Source organism: Equus caballus, chromosome 8 (assembly GCF_041296265.1).
Source record: "Equus caballus isolate H_3958 breed thoroughbred chromosome 8, TB-T2T, whole genome shotgun sequence".
NCBI lineage: Eukaryota > Metazoa > Chordata > Mammalia > Perissodactyla > Equidae > Equus > Equus caballus.
The window spans coordinates 82,558,413-82,585,087 of NC_091691.1; the positions used below are offsets into that span (position 1 = coordinate 82,558,413).

The 26,675-nt window shown below is 37.6% G+C and overlaps 1 protein-coding gene across 27 annotated transcripts in view; it reads left to right on the forward strand.

Moving 5' to 3' along the window:
• Positions 1-26,675, forward strand: part of WDR7 (WD repeat domain 7) — a 355,616-nt gene continuing 328,941 nt past the window's right edge. For 4 of the 27 annotated variants that reach the window (XM_070275712.1, XM_070275727.1, XM_070275722.1 and 1 more), the window contains exons 1-4: positions 73-346; positions 10,982-11,061; positions 13,489-13,655; positions 19,817-19,988. In XM_070275712.1, the coding sequence (XP_070131813.1) occupies positions 19,830-19,988 (159 nt within the window). In that variant the 5' untranslated portion in view covers positions 73-346; positions 10,982-11,061; positions 13,489-13,655; positions 19,817-19,829. Of the gene's footprint in view, positions 347-10,981; positions 11,062-13,488; positions 13,656-19,816; positions 19,989-26,675 lie in introns of all 27 variants that reach the window. The other 23 variants (XM_070275713.1, XM_070275716.1, XM_070275723.1 and 20 more) reach the window with 14 other exon arrangements.

A 26,675-nucleotide genomic window follows, 5' to 3' on the forward strand; every position in this document is an offset into this window, starting at 1 on the left:
ACAGCGGCCCGCCCCTTCGGCGCCTGCCTCCGCCTGCGCGTGGGGAAGGCCGGAGCATTTCCCGCCCCCTCATTTTTGCGACAGTTGCAGCGAAAGTCACGGCAGTTGAGGCCGGTGTCAGCTGATTTACTGCAGCGACGGCGGTGGTGGCGGCGGCGGCAACGGCATCCTGCAGCCTTGGTGGGGACACGGCGACGGGGCTGGGGTTGCGGTTCCCAAGGTTTTCTCACAGGATTTGCCCACCCCCCCGTCCTCCTTAGATACGTCCTCTCCTTGTTCTCCTATGCCGGGGCGCCCACGGGTGGTCCGACAGAGAACATCCCAGCACGAGATGAAGCTGTGACAGGTAGGGGGCTTTCGAGCTTCCCCAGGGGAACCCCAGAGCGAGCTGTGCCCGCAACTTGGAAGTCAGTGCCCGGGGGTCAAGGGTCACGGCCCGCTCCGGTCGGGGGCGGTGCCAGCTGTCAGAGCTCTGCTGCTGGAAGCTGTGTTCTCTTCGCCGCCTGCAGGTTCAGGCCACAGCTGGGCGTCTTTGCTTGGAGCCTGCGTCCTGCCGGGGGTCTTTGGGGCTTTCTGGTCTGGTGGGTGACGCTTACTTCTGGTTACGCTGGCTCTGGTCTTGACATGGGACCACCTTGCCCTCAGTATCAATCTAAGCTGGGTGAGGTGGTTAGTGATGATGGGTGGGTGGTTATTGACAGTGCTTTTAGGTAATGCACTTGCTTTTGGGGTACATATGGTCTGTCTTTACCTGTTGGTACCCCTTTTTAGCTTGTCCTTGCCTAAGGTAGTGATACGTCTGTTAGAATTTCATCTTTGGGATGCCCCTGCCGGTTCTCATCCCTTTGCCCTAGGACTGCTGCTCCCACTCATTCACCATTGGGTCCTGGCGTTGTGAAGCTCTATGTTTGGAGTCAGTACTTCCTGCCTCAGATTCAAAAATTACGTTTTATGTTTTGATTCACTTGCTATGTCAGCTTCTCAGGTGCTAGGCAGAATTAGCTAGTTCTTATAGCTTGAAACTATGGCATCTACAGTTGCATTGCAGGCTGCATTGGTATTGTTGATGCTGCTGATTTTGGGATTTAGTGAGAGCTACAGCTTCCTTTCACTGTAACATTTGCCATGAGCCAAAAAAGGCAAGCTCATGATTTTCAGATGTTTATCGCTTAGGACCTTATGAACAAGATGGCAAGAATCGCCTGTTGTGTGAAAGAAGTTGACTGAGTTTTTGAAATTTTCTTACACACAAATTTTCTTGCTTCATAAGCAGCTTTTGACAGTCTGGAGGGGGGGGGTAGCTTAAAAATGAAAATAATGTTTTGAAATACCTTTATTATTATGAAGAATCAAAAACTGCCTTGAATTAGTCTAAAATAACAGATCTTAGTTATTTCAAATTGGGAAAACGGAACAATATAAATAGGTAACAATTGCCTTATTAACTTCATTTAGAGGTTATGGTAGAGAAATGCATTTGTTTAAATGTCTATGTTTTTTTTTTTAAAAAAAAGCTCCAGAACCGTACTTAACAGCAAAACTAGAGTATACACTTTTTTTTTATTGCCACCATAGCCAGATTTTAAAAGATCTGGATAAATAAATCAATTAAAGGGACTTCGCTTTGCCTTGAGAATCATTATGGGAACCCAACAAATTTTGAGGTAGTGAGCCTTGTATCTTATTTCCTTTTATTTTTTATCTTGGATATGTTTTGTTTGAAGCAAAGGAAGTGGAGTGGCTTATCTGTGTAACAGGCTTAGCATTGAAAACTTTAAAAGTAGTGAGCTGGTTTTGTGCCTTTGTCATAGGATGGCATTTAGCTTTAGTGTTGTGCTTCATTTTAGGTGTGAGTCCTTAAAGGTGGAGAGGACTGAGTTAATCTTTTTCAATTCTGCAGTCATCATTGGGCTCTTCAAGGCGTGTCTCCTATTTTTTTCATTTGTTTATTTACAATTCCCACTCCATTCCCTTACTCATCAACACACAGGCACCCATTCTAACAGGTGTGATTTATAGCCTTCTGTTTGTATGTGTTGTTAAATATGTGTTATTTTGGATGCCCCCATTTTTAATTTGTAGAGATGACCTCATGCTATAAATCTCGTTAAAATATTTCTCTCCTCTACTATGTTTTAAAGATCTATTTGTGTTGCTCTCCATTGCTTCTAACTGCTGCACAAGATTTCAGAATGTATATCTACTACAGTTTATCTGTCCACTCTTCTATTTGTGGATACCTGTATTACCTTCATTTTCCTACCACTATAGGCAATACTATGATAAACATATCTTTCAGACCTCTTTGATGCTTTCCTTGGGATATATATCTAGGAACGTGATTTTTGGATCATAGAGTATTCATATATTTTATTGAAGGACTGCCAGATTGTGGTCCAGAGCAAGCTTCAGTGGTCTATCCTCCTGCAGGCTGTTCATGAGAGTTTCTGTATCCTTGTATCCCCACCAATGCTTAGTGTTATCCAGTGCCCTAATTTTTCCAGATTAATAGATATGAAGTAAAATCTCATTTTAAATTACGTTTCACTATTGCTAATGAGTTTGAGCATTTCTTCATGTGCATTTTATCTTTTCAAGTTTTTCCTTATCTAAAATTGTTCATCCCTTTACCCATTTTTATTTTAAGGTTTCACTCCTTTTCTTGTTGATCTGCAGAGGTTCCTTGTATTTCTTAGATATTGGCTCTTTAAATATAACAAGTTTATCTGTTCCTATTCTGTTGTTTGTCTATAATGTTTTTTGTGATACCTCCATTGAACAGAAATCTTTAATTTTGATATAATGAAATTGAAAATTTTTTTGCCTTAAGGTTCGTGTTTTGGAGGTTTTAAGAAGTCGTTCCCCAATTCTATGTCACAAAGTTACTCTCCTATTTTATGTACTAACTTCATAGTTTTCCTTTAAATTTGTAAATCTTTAATACATGCAGGGTGTCTTTTGATATGTCACAAGGTAGAGATCCAGTTTATTTTCCACATAGTGTGCTGATTTTCCTAGTGTCACCCTCTCCTTTCCCCGTAGATGAGTGGTGCTATGCTTACTGTGTATTAAGTTCTCATAGATACTCTGAACACTGTATTCTGTTCCTTTGGTTTATTTGTTAGCTCTTGCTCTCATACCATGCTGTTTGAATACTATGGCTTTGTATTATTTTTTTTACATACATAAATAATTCTTTCAGTTTATTTTGTTTTAGCTTTATTTTGAAATATTGTAATTATAGATTCATAGAAAGTTGCAAAAATAGTATGGAGAGGTCTGGTTTCTCCCAGTGGTTACATTTCATATAACTTCACCCAATTTCCATCAATGGTTACATTTTGTATGGTGGTATAGTCCAGTAGCAAAACCAAGAAACTGAGATTGGGACAATGCCTGTATATAGTTCTGTGCCAGTTTATTACCTGTAGATACCTGTAACTGCCACTGCAATCAAAATACAGAACTATTCTAGCACCACAAAGGTCTCCTTTGTGCTGCCCCTTTCTAGTCACATCCATCTCCTTTCCGCCTCGTGTTCCTAACCTCTGGTCACTAATCAGTTTTCCATCTCTGTAATTTTATCATTACAGGAGTGCTATGTAAATGGACTTGTACAGGCATGTGACTTTTTGAGATTGAAATTCATCCAGATTGTTGGATGAGACAATTTTTGAGATTCATCCAAATTGTTGTATAATTTGAGTAGTATTTCCATGGTATATATGTACTACAGTTTGGTTAGCCATTCACATTTAGTCATTTGTTTCCAGTTTTTGGCTATTACAAATAAAGCTGCTATGAACATTCTTGTACAGTTTTTGGTGTGGGTATAACTTTTCACATTTTCTGGAATAAATGCATAGGAACATGATTCCTGGGTGGTATGGTAAGTGTACCATACTTTAGTTTTTTGAAGAAACTGCCAAACTGTTTTCCAGCCTGGTTGCACCATTTTACATTCCCACCAGTAATGTATTTGTTAATTTCACTATATTTTTATTTTAGCTATTCTAATAGATATTTAGTGATATCTCATTGTGGCCTTAATTTGCGTTTCCCAGATGGCTAGTGATGTTACATATCTGGTAGGGCAAGTTCTCCATTCTTTGCTCATTTTCAAAGTTGGCTTAGCTATTTGTGGATTTTTATTCTTTTCTGTATATTTTAGAGCTACGGTTTCTAAAAACACAACTGAAATTTTGATTAAGGAGGCATTGAATTTGTAGATTTATTTTGGGGAGAAGTGAAATCTTTATAATATTAGGTCAGTTTATCCAAGAGCATGGAATGGTATTCCATATATGACGGAAGAGAAGGAAATCTATTGTAGTTTTAAAAAATATTGTGAATTGATACTATTTTAAAGTAGATTATTGCTGATTTAAGAAAATGCTACTGATTTTCCTGTGTTACTGTTGTGCCTTTTTTATGTGTGTTCTACTAGACAGAGATAAAAATCCATAGCATTAATCCGTAGTATACACTCAAACAATTTTAGTACTTGTAGAGTGAGGCCTAGAAGTAGATAGTACCTCTGTTCCTAGTTTATCTGTTAGGTTTTTCTGTGACACATGTTTTGTTTGTTGGGACAGATAAACTTCGATGATTAGAGTATGGGATGAGTGAGGTTTGTAGGTTCTAGTCCCATTTTGTCCATTTCATTGTTGCGCTTTATAAGGAGTTTGTAATCTTGCATGTATGTGTGCCATTTGTCATAGGAAGAACCAGCTGAGAGCTTATGCATGGCTCAGTGAAATCCTGTCATCAATAAGAGGATACCTTATGTTCCTGCTTACACATAGTGATTGTGATGTTAACTTAGAATTTGAATTCTGTGCACTGGTTCATTTGCCTTGATCTGTATCTGATACTTGAAGCTACTTTGCTGATAAGAGCACAGAAGATTTTGTTGGAAGAAGAAATGCTACATCATGACTGCCTTCAGAAAGTCGCAGTTCAAGTGGAATTTTATTTCCTTTTCATTAAAAACATATATACTATATTCGTAAACTATTAAATATTTTAAATAAAATTAGGCATCTTTTCTAAAATGTGTTTGTGATGTTTAATGAAAATGTAGGTTTTTTTGGCTGATGGCTGCTTGCGTTAGTGGAAGCCATACAATGATGAAACAATAAAAAGTTAGGACACTGGTCAGTTCAGGGCAGAGAAAATTTCTGAAGTGCTGAGGGTTATTCTGTAGGTTCCTTCAGAATAGAACATTGCTGGAAATATATGACTGTTTAGCCACTGTCTCCCATTCAGCTTAGCAACTGTAATCTATGACCCTTCAAGCTCACTGAAGATATTTTACTGGTGTTTTGAACATACATATTTCTCTGTGAATGTTGGTAGTTAATATATGTCAGTGATAACGGATTGATAGCATGTACCAGTTACCTCCTGTTCTCACATTCAAGTTATTTATTTGACTGTCTTCCTTAAGGGTTCTTCTTTTTTCTAAACATTTCAGATACAAACAAACAATAAAACCACCATTAGTAAGAGTGAAAAGTTAACATAATAAAATATCACTTTACTTGGTTTAAGAAACAGTTTTGTGATTCATTAACAGGCCTTAGTGAGTGTAGCAGCGATTAGTTACAGTAAACCATGTCAGCTCCTGAGCTGCATATATCCTAAGATCTGTCTTGCTGTGTATATAGAATAAGAGGATGGAATATAGGCACAACTTGCAGCTGGGGAAGAACAGTGTGTTAATAAGGATTTGATTAAGGAGACATATTAATTGTTGACATTATTATAGAAAAATTAATTGAGAAGCAATTCTTCTGTGAAATCCTAAGCATGTAAAATCACAATATGTTTAAATTTGCTGATAGGTAAAACTTTTTTTAAACCAAAGTAAACATACATCATTCGTTACTTTGTTCATTTATTCAACAAATATTTGAGTGCCTCCTATATGGCAGAAATTCTAGGCACTGGGAATACAATATAGGACAAAAGAAACAAGTCATCACCTTTGTAGAGCTTATGTTATACGTAGTGGGAGAAACAGACGAGAAATAAATAAGTGAAATATTTGGTGTGTTGCATGATTGTAAGTGCTCTAGAGAAATATAATAAAATACTGTTGGGTGGTGGATTTTGCAATTTATGCTGGTCAGGAAAGGCCTCACTGAGAAGATGACATTTTAGCAGAGACCTGAAGTGGGTGAGGGAGGGTGCCATGGAGAAGTCTGGGGGACATCTTCTGAGGTGAGACTTTGCCAGTGTCTTTAGGGAAGACGAAGAATCAGGGCGGATGGAGAAGAGTAAGCAGGGGGGAGACCAGCAGCCTTGCTCATGTAGGACAGACAATTGTGTAGAGTTTGGCCTTTACTCTGAGTGGGACAGGAAGCCTTGGGAAGATTCTGAGTAGATGTGTGACATGGTGTGATTTTGTTTTAGTGACATCACTCTGCATGCTGTGTTGAGCCTGTATGTGGGCAAGAGTGGAAACAGGGAGGTCAGTTAGGAGGCTATGGTGTTATCCCTGGTGCCAGATGCTGGTGATTTGATAGGGGTGGGTGTAGTGAAGGTATTGAGGAGTCATTGGGTTCTCGATATACTTTGAAGGTATAGTCAGTAGAGTTTTCTGGTGGGTTGGGATGTGGAATGTGTGTATGAGAGAAGAATCAAAGATGATTCTAGGATTTGGCCTGTGAAGTTGTGAAGATGGAGTTGTCATTAACTGAGATGGGGAAGAAGACCAGGGACTCACTTTTGAACATGTCAAATTTGAGAAGCTTATTAGCTCTCCAGATGGAGATGTTGAGTAGGAAGCTGGATATGTGAGTTTGGAGTTCAGAAGAGAGGCCCAAGCTATAAATTGGGGAATTCTCAATGTATAGATGGTATTTAAAGCTGTGAGCCTTGGTGAGATCGTTGAGGCAGCGAGGGAGCGTTGCCACAGAAGAGAAGTCCAGGGACTAAGCTCTGGGTATGCCAACATTTAAAGGTCAAAAAGTGAGGAAAAATGGAAACTAAAGCTAGAGAGGTAGGAGGAAAGTGTGAAGACTTGGAGGCCAAGTGAAGTGTTTCAAGGAAGAGAAAGTATGAATTATGCGAAATGCTGGTGGTCGTTCAAGAAAGATGAGGATTAGGACTTGACATTGGATTTGGCAGTGGGGAGGTCATTGATGACCTTGTCAAGCAGTTTTGTGACAAGCAGAACACTTTTCTGTAGTCTGTACATAAGGATGAGGAAGATAATGTTACAAATGAGGACAGAGGACGTTGTGAATTGGAAAGATGTTACATATTTCCTCAAGATTTACAGCAGTAAATGGGGGAGCTGCAATCTTCCCTAGTTAGTGTCTCTGAAATCTTCACAGTTACCCAGCATACCTTACTGATCCCAGAATTTTGTGACACTTCAACTTGCAGTTTGGGAAAGCATGTTTGTTTCTTCTCCTGGGTAGTTTAATTTATGAGTAGCTTCCTTTTAGCTTTATCAGTAACTGCTGAAACTGAGGCAGGCTGGTGATGGATAGAGTATAAGTGGAAGAGTTCAGACATCCTAATGGCAACTGCAGAAATTTAAAACATGATTCGTATGCTTCAAAATCTATGAGTCATTTTTAAAGTTGTGATTTATTTTTGACCAGATAGCTCTACAGTTCTTCAAAGCGTGACTCTCATGTGCTCAGGGCTGTTGTAGCAATAAGAAGTAAGTGTAGTCTGCTGTTGCCATCTGCTCATTCCACATGTCCTTTTGAAATTGAATACCGGAACTTCCTTTAACAAAGCAGTCCTAAAGTGTCAAATTCATTGGGAGCAGATTTCTTGCCATTCAAATAAGAAAACATAATCTTGTCAACTTAGTGACAAGCTTAGTATTCAGAAGGTTATGTCCCTCACAGCTCTTTAATTCCTGAAACCCTTTGTTCTGAGGAAGCAGCTCAGTAATTTCTTCAGCACATTTTATGACCTGGCTATCTCAATGCATTATCATAAATAGTCTTCATTTTCTGGTTCAGTTCTTTTCAAGTCTTCAGTAAATTGGTAGCAAAAGTGCAAGCACAAAGAAAATTCATAATCTTAATGATCACTTCCTTCTTCACATCATGCTGTGAATTTGACTTGAACGTGCTCTTTTGACAAATGATGTAGGAGTGTTCTCTGAGAATTTGAATAGCTTTAAAAAATTTCTTTCGTTGCAACTGTGCTAAGTACCTTTAGCTATGTAGTGTGTAGTCCCTGCTTCTCCTATTCCCCATTGGTAGGTGCGTAGGGTAGGCTTACTCTTGCTCGTATGTGCCCATTCTCATGAGAGAGAATTTGAGTTTGTTTTGGTCTGCAAGTCTCAGAGGGCCTGCCTGTGGCATAGCAAGTACACAGACTGAGATGATATCAACTGTCCTGTGAAAATACCTGTAACTCTTGCACATTTATAATCCTGTTTCATCTTCATTCCTTCCAATACCTCTTACCCCCTATTTCCCTCTACCCTCCCCACTTGCCACTGAGCATCATATTATTTTATCCATAAATACTACAGTTCTACTTACCTTTGAGTAGTGTGTTTTAGTAAAATCTTAATTAACCAGATTGACTGGAGAATGAAGTTTACTGGTAAATGGAATTTTGTGGTAAATGAAGACGATATAGAATAGTGAAGAATATTTATTTCATTAGGAATCAGGAGATCTGTATATGTCCCTGAGCTCTGAGATGAGTCTGTGATGTGATCTGGAGAGAGTTGCTAATGGACCTAAATATCCACCGAAATGAAAATTTATAAGATGGTAATGAACTATACTTCTCTCCATTTCTGGATTAAGAAGCCAGATTATTTGTTGTCAATTACAAAAGCCTTTCTTTTACATCTGCTTAAATATAAAAAACAAAAGCAAAACAGCAGGTGGTAGACCCATATTTTATCAACTTTTCTGTCGACTGGGTTTACTGATAGAGGCAAAGGGTGACTGCCTTTTTGCCGATCATGTGGAACACTTTTTGTTTGAGTTCTCTGGTGCCATTTTATGAAAATATTTTCTGAGTTATAATTTCTCTGAGACCAGATTATGCCTTTGTTCCTCTTTTGCCTCATTTGTGTTCTTACTTTTCTTCCTCTCTCCCCTCATGCTTGCTTCCTCTCTCTTTCCTTATCACTCTGCTTGGAAAGTAAGAGTCATTTATGTCTTTTTCTTGCCTCTGGCCTTACATAGTTCATCAAACCCCATGATTTATTGTTCTTCTTCATAATCTCTTATATTCTCTTTTTCTTTCAAAACTCTTATCCTTTTAGCTAAGCTTCTTTTCGCTGTGCACCCAAGCTTATTGCAGTAGCGTCATATTTGGTTTTCCTGTCTGCAGTGTTTTCTTTATGTTAATCCAAACTTTATACTATCTCAAATAATTTGAGCATTTTGCTTTTCTGCTTAGATATCTACTTATGGGCCCATTAAGTCTCTTTAGATTCTGGTCCCCACTCAAGACCAATATGAAACCTTGTAGTATGTTCTCCCTTCTCAAAACCCATGGTTGGAAATTCTGGTTAAGTGTAGAATAATTTATCTCACGTATTAGAATCCATATTTTTTGATGACTTTACTGGTTATCAGTATCAGAATACTAGTGGCTTCCTTTATGTAGAGGGCTTTGAGTATTTCAAAATACTTTTTGTTTTCTTTTGTCCTCAGAATACTTTTGTATAAAACATGTATCAAAATCCATGTTGCATCTCTATCTACTTGGTGTTTTGCACGCCAAGTCCTATGTACTGTATCTCTAACACAGCTCTCATATTCATCTTATTATTACTATTCTCACCATTAATACCTTTCATCATATGTTTATTAAAGACATCCTATGTGGCAGACACTATCCTAAGCATCATATGGTGGTGAATACATAGATGTCGTTCTTGTTCTTAGGGAGCTTGAAGAGTAGTAGAAGACAGCTATTAAACAAAGAAGCCCAGAAATAAGTAATGAGAGATTCTGATAAATTTAGTCCCCATCATCTCTTACTGGCAGTACTGTGGTAGCCCTGTTGATCTTCATATCAAGAGTTTTATTCCTCTCCATTGTATTGCAGTGAGAGTGCTCTTTCTGAAAAGCAAATTCAGGTTTAAAACACTTAGCCTGTTTCCCATTGCTGTCAGGTTAAACTCCAAATTCCTTAAGGTGGCTTACCTAGTCCTTTGGATTTGGTGCCTGTTGACCTGTTGGTTTTTGTCTCATCATTCTGCCTTTGTGCTCTGAATGCTAGTCCTACTATTTTCATTGTCCAGAAAGAATTGAGATCTCTTACCTCTGGGACTTAGAACATGTGGTTCCCTGAGCCTCTTGCTTGGTGAATTCCTTCCTACTCATTCTCACTCATTTCTTCCAAGAATCCTTCCTGGATTCATTGAAGTCTAGGTTAGGATATCCTTCTTTTGTGTTACCATAGCTCTTGCGATTTCTCCTGTATCTCACCTTGTGGTAGTTGTTCGCATGTGTGTAAGCCTCACTGGATAGTTGAATTGTGTCTGTTTTATCTCCTGTTGTAATACCTTGGTATAGGCATAAAATGGAAACTTGGTAAATGCTGCTCCAAGATGTATACTAATTATTGTTATTATGAGGTCAGAATTTAATTCAAAAGCTGTTTTTTAGTACTAGGGTGGGATTTTGCAATATTATTTCTAATTAAGTCATACAAAGCTGAATTGTCGTATTTGCAGATAATAGAATTGTGTTTGACAGGCATATACAGTAGTACTTTTATATTGTGGCAGAAAGTCAATGAAAGATATTAACCTGTTGAAAAGTCCAACTTTATTAAATATTAAGTGACAGTGCTGGAAGAAACCAGTAGATGTTGAAGAAGAATGTGAAGTAACAAAATCTGTGTGTTTTTTAAAAATTAATATTTACTGGGTATCTGCCATGTGCTCGGTGTTTTACTAGTTGCATTATATATAGGGTTTCTCTTAATCCTTACGACTGCTTTTTGAAAGAAGGGTGTTGTCCATCTCTTCCAGATGGGGAAGCTGAGGCCCAGAGGGGTAATTTTTTCAAGATCACATAGAAGAGCCCGGATTTGAATACAGTTCTTCTGATTGTAAGTTCAGTCTTCTTTCAATTGTTGTTGTTGCTTTTGACTGAAGTACGGTTTTATTTCTGTATAAAACTGAGAAATATGTGAAATTGAGAAATATATACAGTTAAAGTAACCAAAAGAGCTGACTTAATTTTTATTTCTAAGACCTCTGCTCTTTGTGATTTGATTGCTTTTACTTAGAAATGATTCAAAATTAATTTTACAAGTAATTCTTGATGAGAAAACTAAGGCTCAGAAATGAGGTATATGATCAAAGACTGCACGATTAATGGCAAAGTGAGAAGTGGAATCTAGAACTCCTGATGTTTGACTCTGAAGCTTTATCATTTAAAAATCTTTATTTAGTAAACAATCTCTAAATGTAATTTTAGGCCAGTTTGTTATAAACATAAATGAAAATTGAATGTTCCTAGTATTCTTCTGTTTTTGGAAGAATTTAGTCTTAGAGCATGTCTATTTATAACTCTAAAACTTGAAAGCTAGTATTTGCCTTTAATGTTTCAGTTGAAAAGTGTGAATATATTATACACAGTATTTTGGAGAGTTGGTAAGATAATTTTCTTCAGAGTTTCTATTAAAGCTAATACTATATCAGATTATTTGTTCCATTAAAGAATTTTTCTTAAAGTTAGTACTGTAGCAGATTAATTATTTGTTCAATCACATTTGCTTTGGGCCTTTTCCATAAAAATATGAATATTTTTTATCCCAGTGAATCATGTTCTAGGACTTTTCCATTTAATATGAAGCTTTTTTGGAACGTATTTAATTTCCTTTATACAATAGGTGATAAAGTTGCAAACACAGAATGGCTTATTAGCTGATAAATAGAATAGTTGAATCATGATGGTCGGAAAACTGCACGCTCTAGATTTACATTGCGTTTTATTCCTCTTAAAAATTCCTTTGTAGTGTCAATTTAGTGTGTCTTGGCTTACCTGTTATTCTGTTTAAAGAAATCTGAACTTTGGGGCCAGCCTGGTGGCATAGTGGTTAAGTTTGTGCACTCCACTTTGGAGGTCCAGTATTCACAGGTTGGGATCCCAGGTGTGAACATATGCACCCCTCATCAGGCCATGCTGTGGCAGCATCCCACATACAAAATAGAGGAAGACTGGCACAGATGTTAGCTCAGCTACAATCTTCCTCAAGCTAAAAGAGGAAGATTGGCAACAGGTGTTAGCTCAGGGCCAATCTTCCTCACAAAACAAACAAACAAACAAATCTGAACTTAGATTCCTGTGTCTTACCTAATTAAATGCTTAGGTCCTGGCTAATTTGCCCATTTCTTTGTTTTAACCAGTCCTTTAGAACTAGGTTTACTTGGTTACCGATTCAGTGGTAGTCTCAATTAATCCTTCTTAGAGGTATTTATGATACACTAGTCTGTCATCATAAGCTATGTTACCCTTTATTTTACATTATTTCATTAGTGCTTTTGGTGGCTTTTCTAATGTTTCACTTTTATTTTATTAGAAGATATTAGAAAAAAATGTTATGAGGCATTTACATTTTTGATGGACTGAGATTATAATTTTTTCCTCTATATGTTTCTTTGTATTAAGAATGTTCACACAGTTTCCTCATATAATGAACTAAAGTTTCCTCATTCTATTCTTTTCATTCTTTAAATTTATCTAAGTTGTATGTTCACATGGTGTGTAGAGTCAAATAGATATAGAAAACTTTTTTACACAAAAATTCATGAAGAGAGAAAAAAATATGTTGAAAGCCTAAAGGCTATGGCATAATGATTGAGGATTATGTGGAGTTTTGGGTAATTTGCTGAACATCCATTGGTTTGATTATAGATGACAAGTGCTGTGGAAGGCAGAGGCTGTCTATTTTTGTTTACAGTAAATGAATTAGTCTCTAAAATGGCCTGGGTTATTAAATAAATACCAGTGACTGAATTAGAGAAAGCATCTTATAGCATCTTATTTACTTATAATAAAGATTTCTTCAGTAGATGTTCAAGAAATTCCTATTACGTAGTTATTATACCATAACCTGATTTCTGGGTTTCAAAGAATTAATGCTTGTTGAAATATGTTTAGGTCAAAACAAGGTACTAAAAGTAATATGTCTTGTCTTTGATTCAGAAATTAGAGTTAGGGTCTTATAGTCTCTCAAATTGTCATGAATGGAATGTGTTTACTGTTTGTGCTAAAGGGGATTGGTAAGCTCTTAAGAGAAATTAATACTATTTATGATCCAAGAGTAATTTGTTTCAGTGGAGAACATGTTAGTATACCCTAGCAAAGTTAGAATACTTGTAGTTTTTCAAAATTAAAAGTGTATTCATACATTATTAGGTCCATGTCCAGTATAGTATATATGGCATTAAATTACTTATACCTCACAGTGTTTCTTCCTCCTTGTTTGTGAGTAGGTATGTTAGCATTTTTTTTTTTTTTTTTTGCTGAGGAATATTCGCCCTGAACTAACATCTGCTGCCAATCATCCTCTTTTTGTATGTGGGCCGCTGCCACAGCATGGCCACTGACAGATGAGTGGTGTAGCTCTGTCAGGAACTGAACCCAGGCTGCCAAAGTAGAGTTGAACTTAACCACTAGACTACTGGGACTGGCCAGGTATGTTAACTTTTTAAAATTTTTGCTGAGGAAGATTTACCCTAAGCTAATATCTGTTGCCACTCTTCCTCTTTTTGCTGAGGAATAGTCAGCCTGAGCTAACATCTGTGCCAGTCTTCCTCTATTTTATATGTGGATGGATTCACACCATGGCTGACGAGTGCTATAGGTCTGCATCTAGGAACTGAACCTGGGCTGCCAAAGCAGAGTGCGCCAAACTTAACCACTAGGCCACACAGCCAGCTCCAGCATTTTAAGGAGGGAATAAATTTTATGTTTTCTAGTAGAAAAGTGTTGTCTCAGAAAAGTGACAGGAAAAACTCAAAACCTTTCAGGAGATAGCCACAAAATTGATTTCTATTTGATTTCCTCTTTTGTCAAGAATTAATTTTGTCTGGTTAACCTTGTTGTTGGACCAAGTTACATTGATTTATATTGAGAAATAGGAGTGGTGAAATCTCATTAAAAAGCCAAATGTGCTACTTTGCCCTTAGATCTTTTTAAGAAGTAGTGTTGGGGGGCCAGCTCCGTGGCCGAGTGGTTAAGTTCGCATGCTCCACTATGGCGGCCCAGGGTTCGGATCCTGGGCGCGGACATGGCACCGTTCGTCAGGCCACGTTGAGGCAGCGTCCCACATCCCACGACTGGAAGGACCTGCAACCAAGATATACAACGGTGTCCCGGCGGGGTTTGGGGAGATAAAGCAGAGGAAAAAAAAAAAAACAGATTGGCAACAGTTGTTAGCCCAGGTGCCAATCCTTAAAAAAAAAAAAAAAAAAAGTAGTGTTGGTTTTAGAATGCACGTTTACATCAGTAATATTTCATCAAAACTGGAGGAGTCACTGCTCCGCAAATTGATATATAAATTTGATGCAGCTCTACTCGTAATCTCAGCATGCTTTGCTGTAGAAATTTGCAAGCTGATTCTAAAATTTGTATAGAAATTAAGAGGACCTAGGCTATCTAAAAGAATCTTGAAAATAAGAAGCATATTTCTGTGCTGGAAGAAAATTTCTTGAGTTCTCTTATAAATTAGGTAAGACAAGATTTTACACATTGGACTTGCATAAAACTTAAATATATACATGTAATACAGCGAGCCATGTAAACCATCTAAGTCAAATTCATCTTTCAACCTGGTGGCCGACTAAAGATGAATTTTAATTACCTGCTGCCAATGTGCAAAGCGGTCTAACTGCAGGCCACAGGGTGATGGTTGTATATTTTTCCCTGTCCTCTTCTCACTCCTGACACGCCCACCCCCCCGACCCCCTTACTTGTAGGGGCCTTAAGCTTTTTCCTTTACAGCAATTTCTTGTCATTCTTCTTACCGCTTCGTTTATGCTGTGGATGTTATTCTTAGAAACTTTGAGGGCAGTGTATTTGAGTGTGCAATTAGGAACATTGTGCATTTATGTGTAACAAAACTTAAAACCATGGCTTTAATCAAAAAGTCTAGTTTAGAGTCAGAGGAGTTTTTATAGAGACTGAGCTCTTGTGTCTTTTGCATTAATGCTGCATCAGCAAAGATGTCTCCTTGTCTGGGGAGAGATGGCAGAGCCAGGCCCTAGAAGTCCTTGGCAGGTTTCTCTGCCTCCAACTTTTGAACATTTCCCAAAACCCATTTTCCCACAGTCTGCTTTGAACTCATATTTAATACCCTCTCATCTAGGAGATTTTCATGTCAGTTGTATTCTGAGACCCAGTAGCGCAAATCCATTTCTCCACATGAGTCCTTTAAATAAGACTCTCTGTTCCTCCCTCTCTAGCCAAGATCTGAAATCTTGTTCTCCTGTTTTTTTAAATACCATCTTCCAGTTGGTCACCAAGCCCTTTTGATTAATTATTATTTATTTAGAAGTGGTTTCTGTTTATTCTTCTGTATTTCCCTGGAACCACCCTAATCCCAGCAGTAAGACATATCAATATCAGCTATTGATTGTGATTCCTATTGCAGCTTTCATTTTAGGCATTTTTTAGTGATTATTTACCTTTTAAATGTTTCATCTAACACACTTTCTCTTTAGATCTTTTGTTATAGTATACCAGCCAAGGAATAGTAATGTGCATAATTTAAGGACCTTTGACAGGGTATATGTATCTGGGTCAGGACAGGTTAGTTTTTCCAGTCTAATTTCCCTGGAAATATGGCAGGGAATTTTGGATTCTGGTTTCCCCCGCCCAGACACGCAAACACAATATAAGGTGGTGACCCCTTACTTTAGTTGGACAGAACTTCTTATCTTATTCCTCAGATAAGCAGTTAATTAGCTGATATAATATGATCCCCTGGAAAAGATACAATGAAGTTCTTTACCATTATTTCCTAAGGGACAATTGCTTTTTGGATAATTAATTTTAAGTTATGTTCTTTTAAAAGGATATAACCCTATTATGGGTTAAATTGTGTTCCCCTATAATTCTTATGTGTTTGTCCTAACCTCTAGTACCTCAGAATGCGACTTTTTTTGGAGATAGGGTCTTTGTAGAGGTAATCAAGTTAAAATGAAGTCATCAGAGTGGGCCCTAATCCAGTATGACTGATGTCCTTATAAAAGAGGGGAAATTTGGGCTGGCCCCGTGGCCGAGTGGTTAAGTTCGCACGCTCCGCTGCAGGAGGCACAGTGTTTCGTTAGTTCGAATCCTGGGCGCGGACATGACACTGCTCATCAGACCACGCTGAGGCAGCGTCCCACATGCCACAACTAGAAGAACCCACAACGAAGAACAACGAAGAATACACAACTATGTACCGGGGGGGCTTTGGGGAGAAAAAGGAAAAAAATAAAATCTTTAAAAAAAAAAAAAAAAGAGGGGAAATTTGGAGACAGACATGCACACAGGGAGAGTGCCATGTGAGCTTGCAGATGGCCTTCTACAAGCCAAGGAGAGAGGCCTGGAACAGGTCCGTCCCGTCACAGCCCTCAGAAGGAGCCAGCTCTACCAACACCTTGACTTCATACTTCTCCCCTCGATACAATTGGTTGTGATACAATAAATTCTGTTGCTTAAGCCACCCAGTTTGCAGTCACAACAGCCCTGGGAAACTAATACAATCATTTTTGAAATTCCTTAATTACTCTTAATGAGAATTCCTCTCACATTCTGGTTGACTGTCAGTTCTTGATTTTTGCAAGGTTGTGGGGATTTGTTTTTTCCTGAATCTGTAATTATTTTACTTCTGGAGAAGCTAGCTAAGAGATCTGTGAGTTTTCTAATGATGTCAGCTTTACCTTTTTCATGTTATGGACAATTATTTTCACTTTTTTTCTTTTTCTTCTTCTCCCCAAAGCCCCCCAGTACATAGTTGTATATTCTAGTTGTAGGTCCTTCTTGTTGTGGTGTGTGGGACGCTGCCTCAGCACAGCTTGACGAGTGGTACTAGATCCGTGCCCAGGATCCGAACTGGCGAAGCCCTGGGCCGCTGCAGTGGAGTGTGCCAACTTAACCACTCGGCCACAGGGCTGGCCTCCTATTTTCACTTGTTTTAAGGGCTATGAAATGCATTATTCTTCCAGGTTTCCTTGAGTTGCTTGTCACTTCAACACCAGAGTGTTCTTTCCTGTTGCATCAGAGCAGGCACATCTCCCTATAGTATGTATTCCTTAGTCCTTAATGTATATATTTGCATTCTCTTTAAGCTACACAGTATGTGTTGAATACAAGTCCTCAAGTATCTAGAGAAGTGGTGTTCTTTCCAGATCTCACCACATTGTGTTCAATAATGTGAGTTTATTTAATTGAGAGAAATCTTTGCATGATATAACTTAAAATTAAATGGTGTTGCCATGGAAAAATGAACTCCTTCCAGATTCTCTTTTTGAGAAAGTCATTGTTGGATATGTTATTCAGCCAGGAACATACTATACCAAATTTATTAAAATTGGTTCATTGCTTTGTTTCATTTTCTGATGTCAAGTAGGAATATGGAAATAATTGTTAGAGTCATGATAGTTTATGAAATGGTGAACATGATACATATAGGGTTTTATTAATAGGAAGTGAACTTGGAATTTTTTCTTTTAATGCACACCTTTTACTTGTAGCAAAAAGATGAAGTTTTTTGGAAAATAAACTGATGAAAGCCATTTATTCTAACAAAAAATGAAAGGTGTAATATAGACTGTTTTTAGTAAACATTCCAATGTCATTTGTAATTTTTTAATTTTATTAAAAAAAATTTTTTTTTTTGAGAAAGACTAGCCCTGAGCTAACATCTGCTGCCAATCCTCTTTTTGCTGAGGAAGCCTGGCCCTGAGCTAACATCTGTGCCCATCTTCCTCTACTTTATATGTGGGACGCCTGCCACAGCATGGCTTGCCAAGCGGTGCCATGTCCGCACCCGGGATCCAAACCGGCAAACCCTGGGCCACCGAGGTGGAACATGCAAACGTAACCGCTGTGCCGCTAGGCTGGCTCCTCATTTGTAATTTTTTACTTGCCTCATTTGCTTTCTAGTGACCATATCTTTCTTTCTTGGCTTCTTTTTTTTAAGTGATTATAGTTTTAGTTTTTATTTATTTGGTTAGAGAGTGTAGGTAGTGGTTTAAAGAAAAGACTTTTGCTAAAACAAGTGGCAGTAACACCGTGGCTATCACTCTGATTTCTTTCGTAGAAAGTGGGTATTCCTTTAAGTGTTTCTGAAAAATTTTTAGGACAGTCTAAGCATTCTAAAGAGTCTATCATTATACACAAATCATTTGTTGGCACTTAAAAATCTTGGGCAGAAAAAAATCACTACAGAGACCATTTCTGACAAGCCTATAGGTGACCCTGTAGTGTCTGATAAGATCTGGCAGAGTCTTCTGTCTTCTAGGGAGCCCTCTTTGATTATTCCAGTCTTCATTTCTCTCTAAGTTCTCTGAACTAGTATTTTAGTCTTTAACCACACAGTTTATAACACTTAAATCTAGTTATTTCACCAACTTGACCTTAATTTTGTCATATGAAGGAATAATTCCTTATATTTGTGCTTTCCTGCAAAAGGTGGACTCCAGTATACACTGACTAATTGGTTATTCATCTCGAATTTAAATCCGTTTACCAGAACTAAAGTTTTATTATGCAAAATTGGGTTTAGAGAGAAATTCTTTTTCCCTCAAGTTTCAGAGTTTACAACAAAAGACATTTATGACCTTGAGACATAATAGGTTTGTATTGAATATGGTTGAATGAGTTTCTCACTGAGTATACTCTTTTCAGTGCTTAGCACACTGTGAAACAACACTGAGTTTTTCTTGGACATTGCTATTTATTACTGCTTTGGAGACTTAACAAGATTTGGAGACCTCACGTGTCGTTGGTAGCATAGCAGAATGATCACAGGTTCTGAAGTCAAACTGCCTGGGTTCTGATTAGGGCTCCATTACTTTATTTTTCATTTTGTGCCTCTTTTTTTTTTTTTTAAAGATTTTATTTTTTCCTTTTTCTCCCCAAAGCCCCCCGGTACATAGTTGTGTATTCTTCGTTGTGGGTTCTTCTAGTTGTGGCATGTGGGACGCTGCCTCAGCGTGGTCTGATGAGCAGTGCCATGTCCGCGCCCAGGATCCGAACCAACGAAACACTGGGCCGCTTGCAGCGGAGCGCACGAACTTAACCACTTGGCCACGGGGCCAGCCCCTCATTTTGTGCCTCTTAATGGCTCACTGTCTTTATCTGTGGAAGAGGAGTGATTGTATGATTTGTTGTGAGGATTAATTGAGATTTTAGTTAGATTTTATATATATGAAAAATGAGACTTTTTGAGGGGCCAGCCCAGTGGTGAGGAGGTTGAGTTTGCGCACTCCACTTGGGTGGCCTGGGGTTTGGATCCTGGGCGTGGACCTGCACATCGTTCATCAAGCCATGCTGTGGTACATCCTGTGGAGGAAGATTGGCATGGACGTTAGTTCAGTGACAATCTTCCTCAAGCAAAAAGAGGAAGATTGGCAACAGATGTTAGCTCAGGGCCAATCTTCCTCGCCAAAAAAAAAAAGAGAGAGAGAAAGAGATTTTTATATATTTTTATATATGTGTATATGTATTATGTATATAAAATATGTATATAATGGTGAAGAATTCTTGGCACTTAGGAAATTCAAGTTGACTTCATAAGAAAAATGTGTAATATGTTTTAAAAGGAAATATTGTAATAACTGACATTATTCTTATAACATTTCCAGGTTTGAAAAAACAATGGCAGGAAACAGCCTTGTTCTACCCATCGTTCTTTGGGGTCGCAAAGCCCCAACACACTGCATCTCAGCAGTTCTTTTAACAGATGATGGGACCACAATTGTAACTGGATGCCACGATGGACAAATATGTCTCTGGGATCTTTCAGTAGAATTGGAAGTGAGTATTCAAAATGCCCGTTATACTTTTCAAATACAAGAAACCACTTAATAGAAAATAGCAGCCCCAGAATAATACTCTGCGTGATAATATGTTTTCTACAATAGACATTTTGATGAGAATTGGTATTAGGCAGATTGGTTACTTACATTGTTCATCAGAGTTGACTTCTGCTGGCTTTTGGCGATTTTCAGTTATAATATCTGCCTTAAGTGGCTTAATAGTTACATTTAAGTTTTCAGAAGATCTTTATCTATACTGAAGGGGGTTTCCAAAAGATATAAAAGACCAATTTGAACATTTGTACCTTCTAAGGTGAGTATCTTGAAGAGAGCAAAACTTTTTATAAAACATAAATTTTCTTGTATTTATTTTAAAAATCACTATGTATTTATGGCCATTCTTAAATGCAGTGGAGCCCTCAGTGTGCTCTGTTCATAGGCCCTCTCAGTGGAAGACAAGAAAATAGTAGTTGGGAATACCCATATAAACACACACACACGCATGTGCGCACACATACACCCACCCACGCGCATGCATGGAGTTCACACTGATACCTCCAATTATGGTATAACACCTCAGAATTTTTTCTGCTTTTGTCTTTCTCCTTTTTTTTTTGGTGAGGAAGGTTGGCCCTGAACTAACCTCTGTTGCCAATCTTCCTCTTTTTGCTTGAGGAAGATTGTCCCTGAGCTAACATCTGTGCCAGTCTTCCTCTACTTTTTCTGGGTGAGATGCTGTCACAGCATGGCTTGATGAGCGGTGTCTAGGTCTGCACCCAGGATCCGAACCTGTGAACCCCAGGCCTCCGAAGTGAAGTGTGCAAACTTTACCACTATGTCACCAGGCTGGCTCTTCTCCATGTTTTTAACTTCCCTTCTCTGTCCCCAGGAATTTTTCTGTAAAGGGGAGCAGAGGAAATGGGGTGGTAGCTGGCATGGAATGTAGACTCAGGAAAGTTGAGTTTTTAATTAATTTTTTTTTTTGTTAACACCCTTATTGAAATAAAATTCTCATACCAAACAATTCACTCATTTAAAGAAATTGTGGTATATATGTATACAATGGAATATTGTTCAGCCATAAAAAGAATGAAATCTTGCCATTTGTGACAGCATGAATGGACCTTGAGGGCATTATGCTCAGTGAAATAATCCAGCCAGAGAAAGACAAATACTATATAATCTCTCTTATATGTGGAATCTAAAAAAATATCTATTAGAAACAAAAGAGAAGTTCATAGATAGAGAGAATAGATTGGTGGTTTCCAGAGGTGGGGGTTGAGGGGTGCAAGAAATGGGTGAACTGTTTTTATGGGGTTTTTTTAGTTTAAATAAATTGAATTTAAAAAAATAAAGTGTACAATTAGCGATCTTTAGTATGTTCACAGGGTTGTGCAACCGTTACCACCGTCAACTTTAGAACATTTTCATTACTTCAAAAAGAAGCTCTGTGCTCTTTACCTGTCACTCCCATTACCCCTATTTCCCGTGAGGCAACCACTAATCTATTTTCTGTCTCTGTAGGCTTGCCTGTTGTGGACATTTCATACACATGGAATCATTTAATGTGTGCTTTGTTTGTGACTGACTTTTTTCACTTAGCATAATATTTTCAGGGTTCATCCATGTTGTAGCATATATTAATACTTCATTTCTTTTAATGGCCAAATGATATTCCATTGTATGGGTATACTGAATTTTATTTGTCTATCAGTTGATGGGCATTTGGGTCATTTCCGCTTTTGGCTACACTGAGTAATGCTGCTGTGAACGTTTGTGTATGAGTTTTTGTGTGGACGTGTGTTTTCATTGCTCTTAGATATACACCTAGGCATGGAATTACTAGAACTGGAAAAATGATTTACACACTTGGATGTCACGTAAAGGCTAAGTATGCAGATTGGAAAGTAACTGGAAATGAGTGTTGTAGAATGTGATACGCCTTCAGGATTGATAGCAAACTAAATATGAATCAGGAATATAGTGATGAGAAAAAAATCACACTACATTTTACTGGAATGGTTGCAAGCAGTAAGACTGACTTTTGAAATCTTAGAAACAGTTCTTTCATTGAATTTTTTTGCATATATTTCACTAGAATGTTATATTTATTTAAGTTCAAGTAAGAGGGATAAAAGTGACTGAGGGGGATGTGAGAGGTGGGGAGGGGCTAGGAGAGAAATGCATCATTTGAAAGATATTCAGGGAGTTGTACTGTTTACCCAGGGGAAAAGAAGGCTGGATAAAGGTGGCTTGGTTGTTGTCTTTTGACATACAGTCATCTCTCAGTATTCATGGGGGATCGGCTCCAGGATCCCCTGTGGATGCCCAAATCTGCAGATGCTCAAGTCCCTCGTAGAAAATCGTGTAGTATTTGCAAATAATGTACGCACATCTTCCTATATGCTTTAAATCATCTCTAGATTACTTATAATACCTAATGCAATGTAAATAGTTGTTATACTGTATTGTTCAGGGAATAATGACAAGAAAAAAAGTCTGTACATGTTCAGTAAAGACACTACCATTGTGGGCCTTTCAATCTGCAGTTGGTTGAACCCGCGGCTGCAGAGCCCATGGGTGCAGAGCCCGCAAGTGCTCTTCTTAAGTATTATATTTTCTAGCAGCTGCTAATGCCTTTGAAGGACCAGTAAGAAGACATGTAATATTCACAGAGGAGGCACAAAGTGCCTTTTCTTGAGGTCATGGTATCTTCCATTCTTTTGCTAGGAAAGGACTCAAAACTCTAGCTAGAACTTTTGCCATCTGTATTTGATCTCCTTTTACCTGTGAAAAAGGGCACTCTGGCCTAACATAGTGGTAATCAAACAGGAGAGAAATCACAGAAGCAGTAGTTTAGTGAATACTGAAAGGTTGGTGATAAGAGTAAAGGGGGAAACCTGTTGAGGGAGATACTGTCGCTGATATGCAATATTTGTAGAGCTTCCACTGCCTAAAAACCTACAGGAGGTTATTAGACTGGTTCCTATCTTCATGAAGCTTGCATTCTAGTAGGGAAACAGATCTATGCAGAGAACAGTATAGTCCATGGCATTAATGAAAAACGTAAATTGTTAGGTAAGAGCTCAGCCTTTGGAGAATGGCAACCTTGTCTTGAATCTGGGTCATTCTAGTATCTAGCTGTGTGACTTTGGGCAATTTACTTAACCATTTTGTGCCTGAGTCTTTCCGTGTTTAAAATATGGACTACCACACAACGTTGTGGTAAGGATTCTATGAAGGCATGTGTAGTAAGCAGTTATCACAGTGCTTGCACCTAGTAAGAATTTATTTAATGAATGGTAATTACAGCATCTCAGGTAGTAGAAAGAAAAAAAAAGCTAACAGGGAGGAAAAAAAAGGAGTGCTTAATCATGGCTGACTATAGACCCAGCTAGCCTCAAGGTTCTGGACTGGTCATTGGTGTTACTGTTTACTCTTAAGAACTGACACATCACAACTTTTTATTCTAATCATCTTGCTTTGTCACTGATAACTTGATAACAGTCACTTTTGAACTGTGTGGTCTTTGAGGATGGATAGTCTTTATGAATTGGTTGAACAGATTATTTTGTGATATTTCTTTGTATTGATTATGTGTGAAATGTTTAGTTAGTAACTATGACCATACGTTTTTATGGAATATAGTGAGATATAAATAAAAGGTATAAATATGTTACACCATAAATTTATTTTTTCCTCTGATTATATTGTTACTTATTTGCTCTGTAAGGTTCTTTTCTTTTTTTAAGATTTTATTTTTCCTTTTTCTGCCCAAAGCCCCCCGGTACATAGTTGTGCATTTTTAGTTGTGGGTCCTTCTAGTTGTGGCATGTGGGATGCCACCTCAGCATGGCCTGATGAGCAGTGCCATGTCCATGCCCAGGATTCAAACTGGCGAAACCCTGGGCTGCCGAAGCAGAGCGAGCAAACTTAACTACTTGGCCATGGGGAAGGCCCTGTAAGTTTCTTGATATTAAGACTTTGTAGTTGTGATCTGGCACTGATACTAGGCACAGATGTATTTTTGGATGGTTATCTCTGTATCATGGTTAATCTTCCTCTGTCACTTAGTGGCCATTCAGAGCAATTGCTTAAAGCTGTCTTTTTTTTGTTTTCTGTAACCTCCAGAAAACTTCTATTTAATGAATTAAATGAGTTTCTGTTTGTTAAAGAAACACATCGATTTATGAAAATATTATCTTAAACCTTTCTACTTTTTAGCTGACTTTGTACCTATGAAAACATAATCAGAGATATAGTTTCATTTACAGAATTTTTTGCTGTCATCTGACAATGGATGCCAGAGCCATATATGTTTTATTTAACAATTGTTCATTGCCAATGTTTAGAAATACAATTGCTTTTTAGTATTTTGACTTGTGTATTCTGACTGTGCTATATTCACTTTATGTTCCGATAGGGTTTTTTTCTAGATTCTGTAGGATTTTCTTTATATCTGATTATGTTGTCTGTGAATAAAGGTAGTTTTACTTCTTACTTTACAGCATGTATGTGATTTATTACTTTCTTTTGCCCTGTGGTAGGCTGTTACTTGCCTTATTGCTTATTAAGACTTCTAACACAATGGTGAATCTTGAAGAAAATGGACATCCTTGCCATGTTCATGATCTTGAAGGGAACACATTCAGTCTTTCACCATTGTGTGATGGTAGCATTAGGTTTTTCATAGATGCCCTTTGTCAGGTTAAGTAACTTCCCTTTCATTCTTAGTTTGCTGACAGTTTGTGTAATGAATGATTTTGAATTTTGTAAAATGCTTTTTCTCTATGTTTCAAGATGATCATATGGTTTTTCTCCTTTTTTCTCTTGATGTGGTGAATTACATTGTTTTTCAAATGTTAAATTAACCTTGTATTCCCAGGGTAAGCCCCACATGGTCATGATATATTATTTTATATATTGGTGGATTTGGTTTGTTAATATATTATTGTTTTTTGTTTTGTTTTGTCTTGGTTCATGAGTTTTATTGGTCTGGAGTTTTCTTGTAATGCCTTTGTCTGGTTTTGGTATCAGAATAATTCTAGCCATATAAAATGAGTTAAGAATTCTATTTTCTTTCTTTTTTTGTTGTAATTTTCTTATATTTATTTTTTTGCAGTTCTTTTTTTCAGCTTTATTGAGGAATAATTGACAAATAAATTTATATATTTTAAGTTACAGTGTGATGATTTGTTATGAATTTTGAAATGATTACCAAGAAGAAGTTAATTAACATATCCATCACCTCACATAGATAACTTTTCATTCTTTTTGGCGGTGAGACACTTAAGATCTACTCCTCAAGTTTCAAATATACAAGAATGAATTATTAACTATAGTCACCATACATTAGATCCTTAGAACTTATTCATTTTATAAACTGAAAGTTTGTACCTTTGATCTACATCTTCCCATTCCTCTGCCCCCAGACCCTGGCAGCCACCATTCTAATCTCTGTTTCTATGAGATTGGCTTTTTTTCCCCTCTCACATACAAGGAATACGATGCAATATTTGTCTTTCTCTGTCTGGTTTATTTCACTTAGCATAATGCCCTCTAGGTTCATCCGTGTTGTTATAAAAGGCAGGATTTCCTTCTTTTCTATGGCTGAATAATATTCCATTGTGTATATATACCATGTTTTCTTTATCCATCCCTCTTTTGACAGACACTTACGTTGTATCCATATCTTGTGTATTGTGAATAATGCTGCAGTGAAGATGGGAGTGCACATAGCTCTTCACAAACATGATTTCAGATCCTATGGATATATACCCAGAAATGGGATTGCTGGATCATATGATAGTCCTATTTTTAATTTTTTGAGGAGCGTCCATTCTGTTTTTCATAATGGTTGTACCAATTTACATTCCCATAAACAGTGTAAAAAGGTTCCTTTTTCTCTGCATCCTTGTCGACATTTGTATCTCCTCTGTCTTCTTGATAATAGCCATCCTAACAGGTGTAAGGCTGTATCTCACTATAGTTTTGATATGTATTTCCCTGAATATTAGTGATAAGGTATTTTTTTATGACCTATTGGCTATTTGTATGCCTTCTTTGGAAAAATATCTATTCATTTCCTTTGCCTGTTTTTTAATAGGATTGTTCTTTTGCTGTTGAGTTCCTTATATACTTTGGATATTGACCCCTTATCAGATACATGATTTGCAAATATTTTCTCCCGTTTTGTAGTTTGCCTTTTCACTTTGTTGCTGGCTTCCTTTGTTGTGCAGAAGCTGTTTGGTTTGATGTAGCCCCACTTATTTATTTTAGCTTTTGTTGCCTGTGCTTTTGGTGTCATATTCAAAAAATCATTGCCAAGACCAATGTCAAGCAACTTTCTCCCTATGTTTCCTTTTAGGAGTTTTACATTTTTGGATCTTACATATAAGTCTTTAATATATTTCAAGTTGATTTTTGAGAATGGTATAAGATAGGGGTCCACTTTCATTCCTTTGCATGTGGATATCCAGTTTTCCCAGCATCATTTATAGAAGAGATTCTCCTTTCCCTACTGTGTGTTCTTGGTGCCCTTATCAAATAGTTGGCCATATTTGTATGGGTTTATTTATGGGGTCTCTGTTCCGTTGGTCTGTGTGTCTGTTTTTGTGCCAGTTTCATACTGTGTTGATTACTAGAACTTTGTAATATAGTTTGAAATCAGGAAGTGTGAGACCTC